The sequence below is a fragment of the Seriola aureovittata genome, chromosome 9 (assembly GCF_021018895.1).
Source record: "Seriola aureovittata isolate HTS-2021-v1 ecotype China chromosome 9, ASM2101889v1, whole genome shotgun sequence".
Classification (NCBI taxonomy): Eukaryota; Metazoa; Chordata; class Actinopteri; order Carangiformes; family Carangidae; genus Seriola; species Seriola aureovittata.
This window is the reverse complement of record NC_079372.1, coordinates 4,730,223-4,750,733: the sequence shown is the minus strand read 5'-3', so window position 1 is coordinate 4,750,733 and position 20,511 is coordinate 4,730,223. Positions and strand designations below refer to the sequence as shown.

The 20,511-nt window shown below is 40.1% G+C and overlaps 2 protein-coding genes across 7 annotated transcripts; one reads left to right on the top strand and one right to left on the bottom strand.

Moving 5' to 3' along the window:
* Positions 1-61: 61 nt before the first annotated feature.
* troap (trophinin associated protein) lies at positions 62-13,677 on the bottom strand. Of its 5 annotated transcripts, none has more exons than XM_056385713.1 (14): positions 13,539-13,677; positions 8,118-8,225; positions 7,095-7,332; positions 6,485-7,004; positions 6,001-6,119; positions 5,763-5,814; positions 5,006-5,145; positions 4,808-4,862; positions 4,624-4,706; positions 4,454-4,528; positions 3,477-3,587; positions 3,077-3,386; positions 1,981-2,183; positions 62-681 (listed from the first exon to the last, which is right to left on the bottom strand). In XM_056385713.1, the coding sequence occupies exons 2-14, from the start codon at positions 8,177-8,179 to the stop codon at positions 607-609; spliced, it is 2,043 nt and encodes a 680-aa protein (XP_056241688.1). In that variant the 5' UTR covers positions 8,180-8,225; positions 13,539-13,677; the 3' UTR covers positions 62-606. The 5 variants fall into 5 exon arrangements, with proteins under 5 accessions (XP_056241688.1, XP_056241689.1, XP_056241684.1 ...); XM_056385714.1 differs by lacking the exon at positions 13,539-13,677 and adding an exon at positions 9,558-10,319; XM_056385709.1 differs by lacking the exon at positions 13,539-13,677 and adding an exon at positions 8,796-8,902.
* On the top strand, positions 10,430-18,856 carry LOC130175302 (differentially expressed in FDCP 6 homolog). 2 transcript variants are annotated; one of them, XM_056385715.1, is made up of 12 exons: positions 10,430-10,642; positions 12,249-12,389; positions 12,497-12,682; positions 13,571-13,798; positions 13,899-14,045; positions 15,147-15,209; positions 15,325-15,433; positions 15,518-15,816; positions 15,912-16,078; positions 16,486-16,684; positions 17,402-17,492; positions 18,024-18,856. In XM_056385715.1, exons 1-12 carry the CDS (start codon positions 10,547-10,549, stop codon positions 18,218-18,220), a joined length of 1,923 nt encoding a protein of 640 aa, XP_056241690.1. In that variant the 5' UTR covers positions 10,430-10,546; the 3' UTR covers positions 18,221-18,856. The 2 variants fall into 2 exon arrangements, with proteins under 2 accessions (XP_056241690.1, XP_056241691.1); XM_056385716.1 differs by lacking the exon at positions 15,147-15,209 and having other exon boundaries at positions 18,024-18,855.
* The last annotated feature ends 1,655 nt before the right edge of the window (positions 18,857-20,511 follow it).

Below are 20,511 nucleotides of genomic sequence, written 5' to 3'. Positions count from 1 at the left end.
GTGAAGAACCCCTTGTCAACAGTTTCAAGAGCTGAAAGGAAAATCACAGATATCTTGCCAGTAACATATATACATTTATTATAAACACTGTACATTATGAATTTTAATCGTTTTCAATCCACAACAAGATTCTGGTTTTTAAAAAATTGCAAATAACTAATAACAATGTTCCTAATCTACGTGCGTGCTGTAGCTATAACACTGATGAAGTCTAGTGTCTTCATTGACCTTTTACAACATTTACTTTTCCCACATTTAGGTTTGGATTCATGTCATAAACATAATATGTAAGAGCTGTGCATCTACATTATGGACAAAGATGAGTGCCTTCAGTATAAAAGATGCCTCATTTAACACATATAACCTCTATTTTTTTGTTTTAGAAAGCATCTATTAAAAAGTAAAATCATAAACATTTGTAAGACAAACGGTTTGAAAAAAATGACACCAGTAGCGTTCTTTAGACCTGTGTTAAGGCTGGCAACAGCAGTGTTGGACAAACATCATCAGTTCCACTAGAGAAACTCTCAGTCATCAGTACAAGGGAGTAAGCTTATCCACTCTGGACTTTCACAGTAAAAACAAATACTGTACTTGTAGTGCAAATCATCTCTCCTGCAGTGGAGAGCTGTGTGGAGAGGAAGGACCAGAGGGGAGATCGAAGCCAATTGGAACAAATCTCTGGAAAAACAAAAGGAAAAGTTGGATTTGTATTAACTTGTGTATGTGTGTATATGTACAGAGAATATCTACGTATATGTTTTAAGTGCCATGTGCCGTTCAGGATGTCATCGTTACACTAACTGTGACAACTTGTAGGGCTGTGATACTGCACCGTGTTGCATCATATTGTGTCCAGAATTAAAAGGAAAAATTAAACCTTTTGGAAAATATGTTTATTTCCTAAATATACTAAAGCCTGCAGGCAGTTAGCTTAGCTTAGCAGACTTGGGGAAACAATTAGCCTGTCTCTGTCCAAAGGTAACAAAATGTGTCTACCAACAACTCTAAAACTCACTGGTTAACATGCATTGTTTGCTGAGTCTATGTAAAAACAACAAGTTATGTTACCTTCAGACAGAGATAGGCCAGCTGTTTCCCCCTGTCTCCAGTCTTTAGGGTTGGTGTGTGTGTTTCAACAAAAACTTAGTTCCTTTTATGATCACATGACATTTCTTCTAGCACCACACTCACCACACTCTAATGGTTGGGCTGCAATTAGAGCAGATTGTCGCCATTTTAATGTCTTCTGTTCAATCCTTTTGTGTTTTGGTTTGTCATTCAAGCTGTAGATTCTAGGGAGCACAAGGCTTCAGACATTTGTTCTTTGTTTCTAATTCTTTTGTTTTTTGTAACTTATAATAAATAACTGGAAAACTTTTGACCGGTAGTGTGTGTGTATATATATATATATATATATATATATACACACACACACACACACACACACACACACACACACACACACACACACACACACACACACACACACTACCGGTCAAAAGTTTTAGAACATACTAATTTTTCCAGTTATTTATTGCAATTCAAGTCGTGCAAGTCCAATGAATAGCTTGAAATGGTACAAAAGTAAGTACTGAACAGCCAGAGGTTAAAAAAAAAGGTTTGGTTACCCAAAACTGAAAAATAATGTACATTTCAGAATTATACAAAAAGGCCTTTTTCAGGGAACACGAAGTGGGTGAACAATTTAAAGCTGTTCTGCAGCAATGAAGGTTGAATCAGCAGGATCAGCTGGATATATATATATATATATATATATATGCTGTTTTGTATTTAGACAAAACAAGCAGTTTGAACATATTTTGCTCTGGTAACTAATTCTACATTTTTCCTATTGTTTAATAAAAAATAACTGATGGATTAATCATTTCATCAAGGTGATCATTACAGTCATCGATTTAAAGTAAAATACTACACTTAGCACCGTACTTCATTGCACACTGTCAGCGGTGTACTCACAGAGGACTCTTCGAAGTGCAGGATGGAGGCCAGCGGGTTTCCACAGCGAGGCCGCAGTGGGAGAAACCCGGAAGCAGACGGGACAGACACCGAGGTGTAGTTGGCCACCTCCTCGTCCATACGCAGCTCCTCCAGAGGAGGCAGACGCTTACGCAGCAACGCAACTGCAGGACTCAGACCACAACTCCGCTGAACAATGATGTCTGTGAGAGAAAGAGTCACACTTTTAACAGGCGTCACAGTGGAAATTCAAGCTAATGTTCACAAACTGCATGGTGAAATTAATGCAAAATATTTTACACTGTCTCTTAAAGATTAAAAAACAATGAGAAGACTAATATCTTATTGGTACAAATGTAAGACAACCATGATTATAAGATGACCCCCCCCTCTATTATCCAACAGCGGTTTATGCTGCTGGTAAAGTTTCCCCAACATACCGTCCGTTCAAGAATAAGACTGTGTTCATCCTTGAACCCTTTATGTAGGAAGAGGAAACACTGGCTGTGTCTGAAATCACTCACTACTCCCTACAAAGTCCACTATATAGTCAGTTCACCAATTCGTAGTGCTGTACGGATGTATAGTGACAGTTATTATACCCTATATAGTGGACTCATAGTATCCCACAATGCATCATGTAAGTATACAACCGATGGTCAGTAACCAAGCAATATATACCATCATGCATTGTGCTTGCACTGAGAGACAGAAAAACAGTGCAGCCAAAATTACCTGAGTGTCTGGAAGTGTTTTTTCATTTTACGGATGAGCTCACTGTATAGTCCTCTACACTGAACTCCCTGGATAGTGAGGAGGGAGGGGGGAACGCGTGAGTGGTTTCAGACACAACCACTGTGAAATAACTGCAAGGAAACCGCTAGCTTGGCAATATTAAGGCAGCCAACAACCCGTAATACCAACTCTCTGTAGGACCCAGTAAGCTATATATTCAAAAATAAAATGTGATGTATCTGAATATCTGTGTAATACTGTCTTATATTCAGGTTAGTGCAGAATAATGAGGACTGTGAGGATTTTCTGTTTAATCCTGTCGGACAGTGCTCATTATGTGAATGTGATACGTCAGTGTTACCTCTGTGCAGACTCTGAACAGGAGGGTTGATCTGACCGCTCGGTTCTGACACAGATGACATCTCTTCTTGTACTGGCTGCACCGTTCTCTGTTCTGATGAAACTGGACCATGCTGATCCTGATCACAAGAGCTCTCCTGCTTCTCAAAACGTGGAGCTCTGAGCAGCTTTTTGCCCGTTGAGAAAAAAATGACCGACTCTCTTTGCGGTGCCTGAAAGAACGGCTGCTCTCCCGCAACCGTCCGCTCCTGCTCCTCATCCTTGCTGATGTTAGCTCTGCTCTCTAACTTTTCTTCACAGCGGGATTTGGTCTGGAGAAGTGAGGGAGGAAACAAAACAACTACATAAACAACTTAATTCAATATGGATGTGTGTCTGGTGGCACGTTTTGGATTTCTTACACTTGAGGCTTGAACTGGGAGCTGCTCTGCTTGTGTCTCAGGATCTTTGTCTGTCACGTCTGTGTTCTGCTCGTCCTCTTGATCCTCAAATAATCTCTGGACGACCTCCTGCTAATAAACGAAAAAGCCATATGAATTGCGATCCGGTATGTTCCTTTTTGGTTAGAATATATGCTGTGATGGGAGCGGTAAAAAGCTTAGGATCAAAAGTATCTATCGTACATGCTCTTTGTTCTGAAGTGCATTTTATTGTAGTAAAATGGTGTGGCATCATCGCAGCCTACTTTTAAAATCTGCGATCTTCTATTCCAAGTGCTGAATTTAGTAGAAAAATGTATTTGTTGATCTTCAACATCCAAAATATCTTAATTATATATATATAAAATAATAAAAATAGGCCTCAAATGTCCTGCCAATATCTCAGTCATCCATCCTCCATCAAAACCTATGTCAAAAACCTCGTAATTGAGAAGGGTCATCATTTACAATAGCAGATTATCTAAGATGTGAAATCCAAATTTTTACTAAGAATGACATCACTAAAAAGGTCCAGAGACAGAAAACTCCTTTTTAAGCCTTTTCAGACACACAGGGAGAAATACAGCACTTTATGTCCTATTATTTACTCCCAGGAAACAAATGTGGCTCCAACATTTCTGTCCCACTAACCAGTTGTTACAGTGAGGACGTGATGTGAAACAGATCCAGTATGCTGCTTTTAAAACATTGCTGTTTGTTGAGAAAACCTCATATTTACATTTTTGAAATTCTGCTTCCATTCAATTTATCTCAATTGAAAATGAAGAAGTGGAGACTTCTTGATTTTATTGAAAGACCCTTCAAGGTGAGTTTTTACTCTGACTCTGCCTCAAGTTTCTATTTTTAGTTTTCTCATAATACAGTATTTCTGTAAAGCACAGGTTTGTGTAAATTCCCTCTATACACATTATAAAATTTAAATCATTTTCCGCCCCTACCTCCTGGTGCGGCTGAAGGTTGGTTTTGCTCTTCAGCCCGGGAGTGGCAGCGTACGGTGTCGACAGATGCCATTTCTGAAAACAGCAACATCATGAGATAAAGAAGTGACTGTAGGAAACACAACATGCCAAGCAGAGAGAATATGAGCGTACAGTACATGTATACTGACCATAGAAGACATGGGCTGATGTCTGGTGTCGCGGACTCTCTGCGGAGTCCATTTCTTCAGTGGAGTCTCTCTGAGCGCTAGTGCTGAGGATAAAACAGCCGAGTCACATCAGGATGAAAGGACAAAGAGATAAGGATGCATTAGGTTTTTATAAGATAACAAGAACGACATTGCTGCATCTTACCCACTGGTCCACTGGTCGCCTCTGCATGATTTTTCCTAACCGGCACTCTCTGAGCCTGTGAAAGGAAGCAACACAGAAAATGAAACTGCGTATTTGCGTTTCAGAAGCAGAGCAGTAATCTAGAAAGGAAAAAAGCTACAATAAATAGAATAAGAAGGAAGAATAGCAGAAGTGAAAACACATGTAATGTGTTCATACTGTGTAGACTGAAGTGCCTCTGCCTGACGGACACACAGACTTTCGGGGCGTGGCACTTGCGAGCCCTCCAGCCTTCACCCCCTCGTTCTGGAGGATACTTTGCAGTGCAGCGGGGTCCGGGGAGAACGGCACCAACTTTGCTGATCCCATAGGAAGAGCACAAAGAGCACAGATTCATCGGATATGCAAAGACCAAACTCAGTGATACTGAATTTTACTGTTTTTACTGTTTACTGTTTGATATTGAACTTTTCATCTCAGTAACAAGTGATATAAGTAATACTGAAGACTGTTCAGTTCAGTTGTTCTGCAGCTGCAGCCAGCAACCAGTTAGCTTCACATTAAGACTGGAGTCAGAGTCAGAAACAGGGGAAGCAGTTAGCCAGCTGGCTCTGTTCAAAGATCACATTGGCCTACCAGCACCTCTAAAGCTCACTATTTCATTCGTTGTCTCTGCTTTGTTTAATCCAGACACTTTTTAAAACTCTTTGTTACCTCTGGACAGCGCCAGGCTAGTTGTCACGCTGTTTCCAGTCGTTATGCTAAGCTAAATTAACCAGCTGCTAGTCAAACATTTACCATACAGACATGAGCGTTGTATCAATCCTCTCATGTAGCTCTCAGCAAGAAGGATAATAAGTTTATTTTCCAGAAATGCAGAACTAGTCCCTTAATTGAATAATTACCTGCAACCCTCTAAGTAAACATGAAGATGTACCACGACATCAACAAAATGAGAATGAAGTCTTCTGCTAACCTGTGGTGGGCCCAGCTTTTTGTCGACTCTTCATGACAGACACCCGCTGGGGCTGCAAACAAGAGAATCACCAGCAGGCACAGAGATGATTATTGGACTCATGTTAAACACTGAAATCACTGTTCAGACAAAAATAAACATTAAAAACCCAACACCTCAATAACAACCCTGTCAGTAAGAGGTACAGGGACCAAAAGACAAAAAAAGGCAGTAAATGACGATTATGAAACAGGCTCACCAGATAATTGTACGGTTTAGACTGTGGAGATGCAGATCCCAGATCTGTGGTGCTGACTCCCTCGTTCCGCAGGATACTGAGCAAAGCTGCATGGTTGGGCTGGAAGTTCTCCCCTTTGTCTGAAATACATAAGAAATCAACCTCAGAACCACTGACGGCTACTGTTCACAAGGAGGAATGTAGTCAACAAGTCACAACTTAGAAAAGAGAGCAGGCAATCGTGGAAATGCTAACATTTCTAGCTATCAAATTAACAATAAATTAAGATTGTGTTATTGGCCTGGCCTTTGAAGAGATGCTGTTACAGCAATATAACAACTGGATAAAGTCCAGTTAGTGCAGATTAAAACAATAAAACATTCAAAATTACTGTATGCTCGATTTACTGCCAAATATAAACGAATGCATCTACACAGCTACAAACGTTAAGATGCAGATAAATTCACAGAAAAGCAATGTCAAGTCAACAAGAAGCCTAACTTACCAGTTGAACCCTTTGAAAAATGAACCTGTGAGGTCAGCTCTGTGTTCTGGCTGATGTGCAAGGTCTTGGTCGGATCTTTGAGACTGAGCAGGTTCATGTTTTCCAAAAAGGTCTCTGCACTAAGAGCAGTCTGTGCAGAAGAAGGAGCACTGTCCTGCAGAGTGTTGTTAGGAATGGCTGACAGAGGACTGGACAAAGTGGCTGAAGTCTTAAAAATGTTGGGAAGCCCAGACTTCGCCAACAGGTTGGATATATTTTCTGTAGCCTTTCGATGAGACTTGTGTGTTGAGTCCACGTGGCTGTTTAACACAGCTTGATGTTTGGAAGGTTTTGAATTTATGGTTTGGGTCTTAAGACGAGGATTGCATACATTTTTTTCAGGTTGGACAGCATCAGCGCCAGTCTGTGATTGTGGCACAGTTAGGGGCAGTTGATTTTCGCTGGTCGTTCTTGAACTCTTAGGCTGAGACAGGTTAAACGGCACAGGCCTGGTGCATGGCTTTTTCTTCTTAGCTTTCCCCTGTAGTAAAATGATAAAGTGTTAAGAAAATAACAATCCCCTCATTAAACGAAAACATTTAAATCTACACGACAGGAAGGAGGCACTTACAGCCAGAGGTTTCTCCTCCCATCTACAGTGGGACTGACTGAAGCTGGAAGGAGTCTGAAGATGAAGAGACTTTGCAAGCACCGGTAGCCTGCTTACACCTGGTCGCACAGGTGCCTTTCTGCCTATTTCTGAGATTCCTGGATCTTTGTTCTCACTTTCTTGTTTAGAAAGGTGAGATGCAGACACAAGTTTGGAAGGCTTTGAGTCTGCTGGCATTTTGTTATGATCATTCTTCATTCTGTGTGGGAAAAAAACACAGCCAGTTGCAAAATAGTAAAGTGACTACAGTCACTGAGCACTTTGTTAGGAACACCTGCTTATTCATGCAAATATAGGTCAGGAGCTTCAGTTAATGTTCACAAAAATATGATCTTGGAGACTTTGACTGTGGCACAATTGTTGGTGCCACACGGGCTGGTTTGATAAAGTATGTGCATCCGTTTATCACCACAGCTTTTTATCTTCTAATGGCTACTTCCAGCGTGATGATGCAAGATGTCACTAAGCAAAAGCTGTCTCACACTGGTTCAGTGTCATTCAGTGTCCTCCTCAGTCACCAGATCTGAATCCAGTAGAACAGCTTTGGGATGTGGTAGGAAAGGAGATTGGCAGCACTAATGTGCAGCTACCCAGTATTACTATGGTGTTCCCTAATAAAGTGCTTGGTGAGTATAGAGTTGGGTGTTGTCTGTTTGTTTTTTGATACTAGTGCTGTTATAATATATGAGTTCCAGTAACACTACCAAAGCAATTTTTTGTTACTTTACTTTGACAACAAGACACAAGACCACAGACTACAGACTGAACACAATCTACAACAAAAGATTTAAATCAGTAACAAATGATCAAAAAAATAGGTAAACTAGATTACAAATCTGACCCAACTTTGGTGCCTGACAGTCTTTGATACTTGGTACCACAGATACATTTCTGTTGGTTCCAAAAAGGTATTCAGTGCCCAGACCAAAAGTCAAGCAGAGAAGAAAACTGAAGATGTGTCTCATACTTTATAAACTGGCTTACCTCATAAAGTCACTGCAAATTTTGTTCCGACTTTGCTGACGAAGGACTGCAGAGGAATCCATAGTGATGACAGGAGGAGATAGTGGGTGGTGAAGGTGTAGAGAAGAACTAGAGAAACAAGGAATAGAAAAAAAGAAATGAAAGTTGAGTAGCCAAGAGGGAAACACCATACAGACTACCAGCAAAGTGACGACAAAGACGGACAGAACACATAAACCACTAAGCTGCAAAAACAAAAATAACAGACACCAAAGATAGTAAGCAACAACAACAAGCAAGTGGATGAAACTAGGGCTCCGTGAAGCGAAATCTCACCATCAACGACACTGTGAACTATAATCAGGCAATAAATAACGGAATATATTTGCCTAATTAATAGAGCACATAAATGGTAGTAACCAAGCTTGCGCAGAGTAAAAACCAAAGTGTTGACTAGAAACATTACCAAGAGAAATTAGCTTTAACTCGAGTGAAAGGATAAATTTAAGTCTTTTACACTTAGCACATGCTACGTACACATGCAAAGCCGTTTACTACATAGTTTACATACTTTCAATATACAAAGTAGCCACTGTTACTTCGTCCCGGGCATACGATAAAGTCTCTCTGATACAATTAATTCCAAATGTTTTGGTTTTCCAGGCGTTTTGTGCAGATTTAAAGATCCCTTGTTGCTACCTTTCACATCGCGGAGGGCTGTCAACTTCCTGGACTCGCAGCAGTTTGTAAAAAGCGGGCTTCGCCATTGGTCGCAATAGGAAGCCGTGCTAACCAATGACTGCGCAGACTTTAGTCATGACAATTTCTCTAACCAATGAGAAACGGATTTTCATAAACAGCTCCATGGTAACGACGCGAAAGTAGTTTTACCACGTGACTGCCTTTTGCCGCGGCCTCCCCCCATCTGCGTGCAAGTAGAATAGAATAGAATAGAATAGAATAGAATAGGATAAAATAAAATAGAATAGAATAAAACTACATTGGCTACCAGAGTGGAAAATGTATATTAATCAGGCTAAACAAACGTATTGTAATGTTACAATTGCTGATAGATTTGGAGACATTTGTTCTGACACTTCTGGGGCTAGTGAAGCTATTTAGCTTTGTCACCACTTAATTACAATGACTCCTTTAACTAATTTCCTCGACTTGCTCAAAAACCTGAGACATTGGCGATTCAAGGGGCTGGAACCAAACTGCTGTAGGCTAGTCGGTAGTTTTATTTATTTTTACGTAATCCAAAAGACTCAAATTAACAATATAATTAACGCAAAATAACGAAAACTGACTGCTAACACCAGTTTGGAACTGATAACTAGCTAAATAAGCTAAAGCTTACGCCAATTTCATTGTTCCTGACAGACAGACCTAAAAGTAAAGAAAAGAGTGAAACCTTGTTTGCAAATGATAACGTATTATCATAGTGATAATATAACCTACCTTACGTCCAGTCACTCAGGTCTGTAGAAAAATCAGTCATATTTAGCAGTAACAGTTACTTGTAAATCCTATACTATCACCAGTCTGTGAAGGCCGCACTGGTGAGGGACCTGTACCTTTCTTGAGTACATGCTAGTAGCCTATATTATTCTGCTGTACACTTCTACTCCACTGTATTTATTTGACAACTTTAGTTACTAGTCATTTTGCATATGTTTCTTTGAGATTTTACAGACAAAACATATGATTATATAATTATTATGAACAAGACCAACCAAGAATGTACATAGTCAAAATTAGCTCTGCTTCTAGCAACTTCAACGTTAATGCAACAGTAGTAATATCTTATTGATATAACATAATTTAATAACGTAAAAGTGTAATAATTAAGGGTTGCAATAAATAATTTTTTTTTTCATCATCAGTTATTTTGACAACTACTTTCTTGAATAGCTACTTGTTTGGTCTATAAATGATTTAATATACAATGAAATAAAACTGAAAAGCAGCAAATCCTCACACTGGAGAGGTACAAGTTAGAGAATGTTGGGGTGTTTTTATGTGGAAAAACTAAAATATTGATAATTCATTTTATGTCAACTGACGTATTAATTAATCAACTAATTATTCCAGATGTAATAATAGATAGATAGATAGATAGATACTTTATTTATCCCCTAGGGATTAACATAGTTTGAAAGGGAGGTTCTGAGTACATTGCAGGATTCTAACTTGTAATGGGGTATTTTCATTATGTAGTATTTGTACTCAAACTCCTAGCAGGATCAGATCATGTAGTAAACAATAGGACACTCCCACTCTGTCAGTGACTGAGTACATCCAGCAGGTGTCGCTGCCAGCAGAATGGTAAAGCCCCATGCCTGCCTGACAGCAGCAACACTGTGTGGGTGTCTGCCTGTCACCCAGGGGCCCATGTCAACAGCAGAGGGAAGAAGAAGAGACGTAGAAGAAGTAACGCTGTTGCAGAAATGGATCTGCGATCTGAGCTGCTCAAGTCCATTTGGTACGGCTTCACAGCCCTGGATCTGGAGAAGAGCGGTAAGGTGTCCAAGTCTCAGCTGAAGGTGAGTGGTGGGTCCTCTACCTGGAAGATGGGACTTAAGTAAAGTTTTTTTGCCTGAGAATTCAGTCACTATTTTACTCTACTGCCTCGTTTCCTACCTCAATTCACGCTCCATCACGTGGACTCGCTATGAGGAAGATGAGTTATGAATTATTATTGAAGTGCTCAGCGAACTAAATGTCACAAATTCATTAATCTTTGTCATGTTTGATTCTGTACTCCAGGAAATACGGGTGTGCACAGTCTTATCATCCTCAATATTTCCTGTGTGAACAGTTTTTTAAAACTACATTCTGTTTAACAAGGAACAAATTTGTTCCCTATATTTCGAGTAAAATGCTTTCACTGCTGAAAGAGGGCACAATATGCACCTCTGTCTGGCAAGAGCACCAGAGTAACAGTTTGCTCTCAGTCTGTATATGAATGGGAGCCCTCATCTCCAAGCTGTGCTTACTCTGGGCCTCGACGTACCAGCATGTAGTGCAAAGGGTCCTCTGGCACTGGACCTGCCCAGAGAACAGCCTGTTGAATAGAGTATGTTCACAACATGAGCCTGTGTACGTCAAAAGAACATTGTTACAGTGAGAGCAAGGACAAAGTGGAAACATGTTGGGGATTGTTGTCTCTTGCCACAGGCCTGTATTCTTGTTGCTCTCATCATTATGTCACTTAGTCTTGGTGTGGATCAGACTCCATTTCGAGCCACCTCCACGTTCCTGCGATGTGTTGCCTGCCGTTCCTGGCTCACAGCGAGTCAGCCTCATGACTAGGCTTATCCCCCTCATGCATGCAGCCTCTGTACAGGCACCATGTTCTTAAGACGCGCTCGCAGCAGTTTGCATGTCGTGGCCTCAGAACTGACAGATGTTGTAGTGTACTGGAGACCAGAGAGAGGATGTGGTTATGGCTCAACACACGGAGACAGATAGTCAGATAACATGCAATATATACGTGAGGACGCTGTACGCTCAAGTACAAAAGTAAAAGCTAGAACTTGAGTTTTATTTAGATAGAATCCCCTTTGAAACACAGTTACACCTTTCACTGATTGCATACAGTATATGGTGTTATTTATAGTTTATAATGTAATCTGACTTTCTACCGTGTCTTATGAATATTTGATTTTCATCTTTGTTTTAACGCCCGTTATTCATTTTTTCTTTTCTCATGTGTTTTCACATTTTTCAAGCTTTTCTATATTTTTGAACACACGTCTTGTCTTCACACTGTCTTGTTAGTCATTCACCTGTGAAACACTTTGAGCCGCACTAACCTGTGTAAAAGGTGTTGTACAATTGACTGACTTTAAATATGGTATCTGAAAATGTTCACCATGCAGTTTCTATTACCGTATCTTGCTGACTCCAGTCAACTTTTTTTTTTTTTGCAAACATTATTATTAGAAAAATATGATGCCACAGAAATGAATTTTGAGTTTGTTTGCAACTGTCCACTACAAATACAGAAGGTTATTTAGCTTTGGCCGTAGTGTAACATCACATTCATGTCATTATGGCTGATTTGATTCATCTGTGTTCTACATATGGATTTAGAATATCACTGCTACAGTTTTAAATATGTTTGTGCTGTACATTGTGATTTCTCAGGTATTGTCCCACAACCTGTGCACAGTCCTCTCTATCCCTCATGACCCAGTTGCTTTGGAGGAGCACTTTAGGGATGATGATGATGGCCCAGTTTCCAGTCAGGGTTATATGCCTTATCTCAACAAATACATCCTGGATAAGGTGATAAAAACACAACTACATGCTCTTTTGGTTTCATCAAACTAATGCTCTGAAGTCAATGAGGCTGCTAAAGTTTTGTTTCAGTCTCTACATTTTCTTGCTTGTAGGTTGTTGAAGGCTCTTTTAATAAGGAAAACGTAGATGAGCTCTGTTGGACTCTTACGGCGAAGAAAAACTACCAGACTGACAAAAACAGCAGCACTGTTCTTCCAGAGAAGGATGCTTTTCGGCTCTGGTGCCTTTTTAATTTTCTGTCTGAGGACAAATACCCTCTGGTGATGGTCCCTGATGAGGTGGGTTCAACTACACTATATTTAGACTTAGAGGACTTTCCTCGCACTAACTCACTACAGTTACAATCACAAAGCATATTTGATTTCTCATAAAAAGAATATATTTACTTGGAATATGAAGTAGTACTTGTTATTCAAGACACGATTAGACTGAAAAAAAAAGAATTCTGTTGTAAGATTACATAAACAAACAACTTTGTACATCTTGAAGTCAGAGTTGATCGTGGCTGCTTGTTTCTAAATTTAGCCACATGAATGTTTTAAGTTACTGTGATCTGTTGTTAAGACTGTAGTCGGCAATCTGGGACCTAAAAATGGTGTTGGATCATTTACAATCACTAAGTACACCCCAGCTGAAACCTTGTTTCTTGCCATCATGGAACACGGTGCTCTTTTTGTGCAGCAGTGTGGGCTTGTTTCTCACTTGCAAACTCTCGTTTTGGTTTCCTGTCAAGTGTTTTTCACAGACGCTGCCAAGAGAAAGCCCTAAATTTCAAGGGCAGAGTAGTTTCTATCATACTGGGTTGAAGAAAACATTATCCAGTTTTATTTTAGTATTTTGGCTTCACACGCTGACCACTGTACGAAAAACCTGTGGTGCAATATGTACCACAGTGTCATAAATACTGTTACTGAAGTAGGTTTAATTAAGAAAAAACATAAATAAAAGTTACTCTACAAAGGACAGCATTGTTGAATCTGACCTTTAATTCTCAGAGTCCTCTGATTTTATCAGTCAACAAACACTCTATTGTGAAAAGCTCCACAACTGTAGTAAAAGAAAAAAGAATCTATCTTCCTCCTTTTATGATAATGCAACAAACAGGTAGTTGAAATGAATCATATTAATTCTCACCTTCAAGACGTTTGGTTCCTTTTCCTCTTTAGGTGGAGTACCTCCTCAAGAAGGTCTGCATGGCTATGAGTATTGAGTTCAACTGTGTTGAATTGGAGGACTTCTTCTCCCAGGACTCAGTGCAGCAGAGTGGCATCACTGTTTGGGTTTTTCTGCAGATGATGAACACAGGAAAGCTAACCAAAGGAATTGATAAAAGCATAGTCAGCATGGCTATAGAGGAAGTATATAGGGAGATAGTTGGTGATGTCCTCAAAGAGGTAGGAGAACCCTCCGCCACCACAAGTCTGTGTTTTGGTTTCCAACATGCTCCTCTCTTTGGTGGTGACAGTATGTGTGTGTTGCTTTGGGTGCATGCAGGGTTATCTGTGGAAAAAAGGCCAGCTAAGGAGAAACTGGAAGGAGCGCTGGTTCACCTTAAGGCCAAGCAACTTGTCCTACTACACCGGGGAGGACCGCAAGGAGTGCCAGGGCAACATAGCTCTGGATGGGAACTGCTGCGTGGAGGTAAGCAGCTGGAGATGATCGTCTTGCAAAGCTAAACACTTAACACTGGAAGGACCTGTGGCTTTTAATAACAACGAATTCTCTGTCAGTTTGTCCAGGAAAGAAATACATGCTGCTTATTTACTTTGTTTTGTAGCGGTTCCCAACCTGGGGGCGGGGACTTCCCCAAGGTGTTGCAAGATGAAGCAGAAAGGTTCACAAGATGGTTCACAGATTTTTTTTTTTAATATTCGCTGGTTTCTCCTGTGAATTAAAACATTAAAATGAAACACAGCCTGTACACATGCAATGTCATGAGGAGCCACAAGAGTCTGTATAATAATATACTTATACTTCTTTGGACCCCTCCCTTGACTAAGAGGAAATTTTATTGTGACATAAGCAACTTAAAGTGCACAAAGAATTTAACCAGTATTCCTGCCCATCTGTGTTTTCACCTTAAAGCTGTCACTGTCACTTTATATGACACATTTAATATTTGTGACACATTTTACTTTGACGTTGTGCTGCTCTCTGTTACAACGCAGGATAAGTGAAGAAGGGACAGGCTGTAGAATTACAACAAATGACGCATCAAAAAAGTAATAACACCTCCCTTCAGCAAAAGAGATAATAAAGAGAAAATACATAAATAACTCGCCCTTCTGTTTCTGAATACCCCTCCCTACTTATGATTTTCATACAGTCCACAAGTACAGTGTATGCTGTTTCACATTTAGGTGTCGTAACCAAAAAACGGTTGGGAACCAGCGGAGCAGTAGGAAACTGAGGGTTGTCTTTTTCAGATTCACAATCAGATTATACATTTCCTCATAAATCTCACAGAGCTGAAGATCCTCACTCTCATGAATGAGCCGCTCTGAATGTGAAGGCGAACAGAGCTGAAGTAGAGCGATTGTTCCTCGGCCTGTTTTGGTGTCTTCTGATGTGAACACTGAGTCAATTATTAGCCCATCAATGCTACATGGTACCAAACTGAGCACATTTACAAAAAAGCATCTGGTCAAGTTCTGCCTTTTTCCAGCAAGAGCACTACACATTGCACCATGTGTTACTCCACAGCAAAACAAACAATCATTCTAAAATCATGCTTTATTATAGGAAGTAGACGATGATCAAATATTGTTTGGTCGTTCAAAATGGATCAAAAACGTCCTTTTCCCAGTGAGTTCACTGTTTCTTTTTTCTCCTCACCACTGTTTATTACAGAAATGGTCACAGCAAATGTAAAAAAGAAAAATCAGTGTATGATGAAGGGATATTTATTGTTGTTGAACAGGTGCTCCCAGACCGAGATGGGAAGAGGTGCATGTTTTGTCTTAAAACCCTCTCCAAGACTTATGAAATGAGCGCCTCAGACACCAAACAGAGACAGGAGTGGACTACAGGTCAGAGGAGACTGGTATTGACCACTGATCAATCTCAAAAGATTAATTTTGATATCAACAGATTAAACAATGTCTTCTCCACAGCCATTCAAACAGCTATCAGGCTGCACGTGGAGGGGAAAACGTCCCTCCATAAAGATCTGAAGCTGAAGCGGCGCGAACAGCGTGACCAGCGGGAGAAGAGACGGCAGGCCAAGGAGGAGGAGCTGCAGAGGCTGCGGGCCCTGCAGGAGGAACGGGAGCGTAAGCTGGCGGAGCTGGAGCTCCTGAAGGAGGCGCAGAAGCAGGCTCAGGCCCTCCTGGAGCAGGACGAGCAGAGGAGGCGCCAGCAGCATGAGCAGCTCCAGCAGGCCCTGGAGGTCCAGCTGCGAGAGGCTGAAGAGGTGAGTGTGGAGGCAAAGAAGGAACAAAAGAGTTTGAATCCAGAAGCAGAAACATGCAACCGTTCATCCCTTCGCTTCTTGCCGTGTGTGTCAAGGCCCGGGTCAGTATGCAGGCAGAGATGGCTCTGAAAGAGGAGGAAGCAGAGAGGCAGAGGAAGAGGATCCAGGAGCTGGAGGAGATGCAGAAGCGTTTGGAGGAGGCGCTGCAGCAGGAGATCAAAGCCAGGCTGGATGAGGAGGCCTTCCGCTACGCTCAAGCAGGGTAGAGTGAAGCCACTTATCTCCACCCAGGACACAAATAGACATCTACGAACATTTCACAGCATGATAAGAAAGTTATTTGTTTGCAAATAATGATGTGTAAGCTATAAGTAGGGAGGCTCTTGTGTGTGCAGACAGCTCAGCTGCTGAAAGGAGTTCATGTTGCATTATGTTCCTGAGGAAGTTGAGTTGCCAGCAAAGGAAGTTGTTAAATGTTGCCACCAGTCAGACCTGACGTGTTGCAGTTTTTGCCTCTCTCAAAATTTTCAAGTTAGATTTTTCTGACAAATTGATGACGTTAATCTGGAAACACCTTACCCTGTGCATCTTTTCTCTAATGCCTGAAATGCTCTATAAAGATCTTAAACAGCTTGGTATCTATCTTTTCATGTTCTCTGTTGTGTCCAGGTTACTGGCTGAGGAGGAGGAGAAGATGAAGGCACTGATGTCCCTGCAGGAAGAACAGGAGGAGTACATCCTAAAGACACAGCGGGAGAAGCAGGAGCTGAAGCAGGAAATGGAGGCCAAGTCTCGAGCCTTGGATGAGGCGCAGAGGCAGCTGGAGGAGGTTCGTGCCAACCGGCACAGGGTTGACCAGGATGTCGTGGTAAGAACCAAAAATCTCACTGACTGCACAGTAAAATAAGGAGAACTACATTTAACTGAATACAAGTTATTTATGTCTTAGTGGAAATGGAAACTTGTTGCTTGTTGTAGATCCTGAGTGATGTGTGAATAAAACATTAAGACAATAATATCCTTCTGTTTTCATTTAAAGCCGCTACTGTATTACTGTTATTTATTCAGTTAACTTGATTTTTGTCATGTGGGTTCACTTTTATTTAACTGTGTATGATCCAGTTCTGTTTTAAAAACCTTTTTTACAATATGTAGTTACAGACAAGACACATTACAATATGCAGCGTAACACAGACATTAATGAGACAAAACCCAAAGCTATCGTGTCCTGTCGTACAAAACAGTTCACCGGTTTCAAATTCCAAGCAGAACCACGGTTATCGACAAGTTCTGTTATGGGGTTAGTCCGTCCTTTTAGGACTTTGTCTGATTTATTCCATCTACTATTTAAATGTTATAGCATCACAGGCACAGGATGGACTGTTCTTTCATATCAAAGAACTTTGTAACTTCAATACGAAAAGTTACTTATTTTCTAACATTTACTTTAAGTTGGTTGCAAAGCCCGAGCTGTGATTTTTATTTACAAACCAGTCGTGATGTTTCAGCATCAGTTTGTTTATTTATCAGTAGCTGCTACTTGTTGACACACAGGACTTAACGAGGAGCTCTTTTTCTCCGACAGGCTGCGCAGAGGAAGCTTCGCCAAGCGAGCACCAACGTCAAACACTGGAACGTCCAGATGAACAGACTGATGCGACCAATCGGACCAGGCGGTACGTGTCTCACCTGCAGCACGAGATGGTGCATTATGACACATGACAAACATGGATTTAAAGATTTTTTTTTTCACCTTTCAGTCAGTGTATCACACCGAAAGAAGGTCATGCTCTTGACAGCTGTATGATAATAAAACCTAATACTGTGTGGATAAAGAATACTTATTTTTGTTTTATGTTGCTGTCAACATTTGAATTATTTTCCATGAATGAGCTGAAGGTGACTAAATGTCAGTGTAAAATGCCATCACTGGGGTTGGGTTGACATTTAACATTGATTCATGTAAAGATTAGTTCACGACCTCTTTCTTAGAGACTGATTATTCTACTCTTTGTCTCTTTCTCATTAGAGACAAAATAAAGTATTTTTATATTTCATACCCCTTTAGATATAAATTAAATATAAACTTGATTCTTTATCTTTTGACCAATCCATCTGTCCACAGACGTAGCTCTGATTTCATTTGTCTGCTGTACACATGGACTTTTTTTTCTGAAGTATTTTGTCGTTACTTTCCTTGTTTTCAGAGAAGAGACCGTCGTTAGGAAGCTCTTTCTCGTCCTTCCAGATCCCGACGCAGAGAGATCCCGGGCTGCGTCTCAGAAGGAGATCAGGATCAGAGGATCAGGATGAGGAGAGCAAAGAAAACGTTGAAAACAGAGCTGGGTGTGATTTAGAAAAACGCCACTCCCATGCCTCTAATGGAGACATGGACATCCCCTAAAAAACGTGAACCAGAGAGGCTGACCAGGTCAGGGCCAGAGGCGACCGTCTAATATGTGAAAACAGTGGGACATCAACACCTAAAACTGAATTTACAGTACTACCACTTCTTGTTAAATGTTGATTTTACTGACCTCATTTCACAGACAGCAATAGCTTAAAACATGTTAGTGAGAAGTTGCGTTTGCAGGATTCATTGCTAAACTAATGCTTTGACTGCAACCTGTGTGAGGCCGCCTCTGGACATAAACGATACCTCAGTGCAAAGAGAGTGAGCTGTAAGAGAAGCTGAAAGTACAAGGTTAGTCCATGTTTAAAGAGTAATAGCTACATGCATAAAGGAAGCTCATTTATTTAGCTCTGTAATATAGGGAGAACGATTTTTCAATTTCACATATATTTTGTGTCGTGTGGTGCAGCTTGACTTTTTGGTGAGAAAAGTTGGTTCAGTGTTAGAGTTTACTTCAATTTCAGTCTAAAAGTATCACTGCACACAAACAGGAAAGAGAAAGAGAGAGAGAGAGAGAGGGAGGGAGGGGAAGAGAGAGACTCTCAGCGCGCTTCCTGTTTCTATTATCATTTAACATAAGTGTAAATAAAAGAGTGAATTAATGCCATAACCAGATTTCTTCTGTTTTCTTTACTGTGTGTTAACTTACATGCAACTTTCACTAAAATCTGAAGTGATACTTTTACACTATGAATGTGATGATTTCAATAAGCTTTTGTTAACTAAATAGACGTGTTATAAAACAGCTGTGACATAAATTCCAGAGACCCCAGTGGAAGAAGTTGAAGCCAACAGCGCTGAAGTTGCAAACCGCACGTCCGCTTTAGTTTGAATTTGAGTCTACCTCCTTTATTCAAAGTGGAAATGTGTCATCACTGACTAATACGATGCCTCCCACTGATGAAAAATTGGCTCACACGAGTGAACAGAGACATCACCTGACAAACTGCACAAACTACACGTAGGCTGGAGAGATGTTTATCGTCCGCAACTGTTTTAAAAAGTCCCACCGTGCTCTTTCTGATCTTTCAGTATTAACAAACTTTTTTGAGTTGGTTTTTTGGTCTACTTTAAATTTTCGTCAGCATGACACAGCATCACTTTCCTTTACAATAACTCATATGAAGTAAGTTTCTTAAAGTTTCAAAGTTTCAATATCAAAGAGAAACACAAGTATTAACCAATAGATAAATAAAGAGTATTAATAGACCATCATGTGTTGCAAAGAGACATTTTATACTTATTTTCTAGATAAAGTATATGGCTGATTTTAGCTACGAAAACATTTGACTTTTGTTTCTTTTTAAAATTATATCACCGTAACAGAATTACAAAACATATAGTTTTTAACTTTCTCGTTTCTTAAGGAAATTATATTTCTGGTGTAGCAGCACTTATAAATTCATGTAATTATGCATGCAGATGTTTTCTTTGTAAATTAATTAATTTAATGTAAATATCATGGCCAGATCAACCTGCTGCTGAAACTACAGTAACCCCCCCTGTCCAGTGAATGGATTATTTCTATTTACACAGAAATGTATTTAGCAGCAGGAAATAATAAAAGTCTTAAACCTGCAGGTCCTCAAGATCAGGTCTTGATACAGTGGTTTAATATTGACTGCCAAGCTAACTTACAATTAAACATATTGTTATGCTGCACAGTGACCCTGAGTCTCAGTATTTGAAATTTAGCTACAATGAAATTAGATTAATAAAAACTGCTTCTCCAACATGTTGCGAAAACCATGCAACCCCCCTCTATCCGACTAGTTCAGGCAATTCTATTGTATTCATACAGCCAAAATTACAAATATTTACTAATATTTTTTTCCCATATTTTTTTCTCTAATTGATGTAGGCTATCTTTTCTATTTCTATTTCAAATATGGTTGATAGCACAAAAAGCTTTGTCGTATCAGAGCACTCAAGTAAAATGCCCATGTAGCAGATTAGAAAAAACAGGAAAAATCTCCAAATAGTAATGTATGTTTGTATGGCGGGTCTGAGATGTTATAAATGTAAAGTTCTTGTCAAGTGACTAATGTGTTTAAAATAGTTGGTCATCGTGATTGAAGCTTAATCTCAGGTTTTTTTTTTATTGTTGAAATGTATAATCTAATATTCATTATATGCATAAGTTGATATCGTACACTCTGGGATCTCTTCCTTCATGGTGGCAGTAGATGTCGGTAGCGCAGTAATTCTTTTGCAGTTTAAGACCAGAGTAAGATGGATGTCTACCTTTGGGTATAACGAAGACCTAAACACAGTGGGAGATA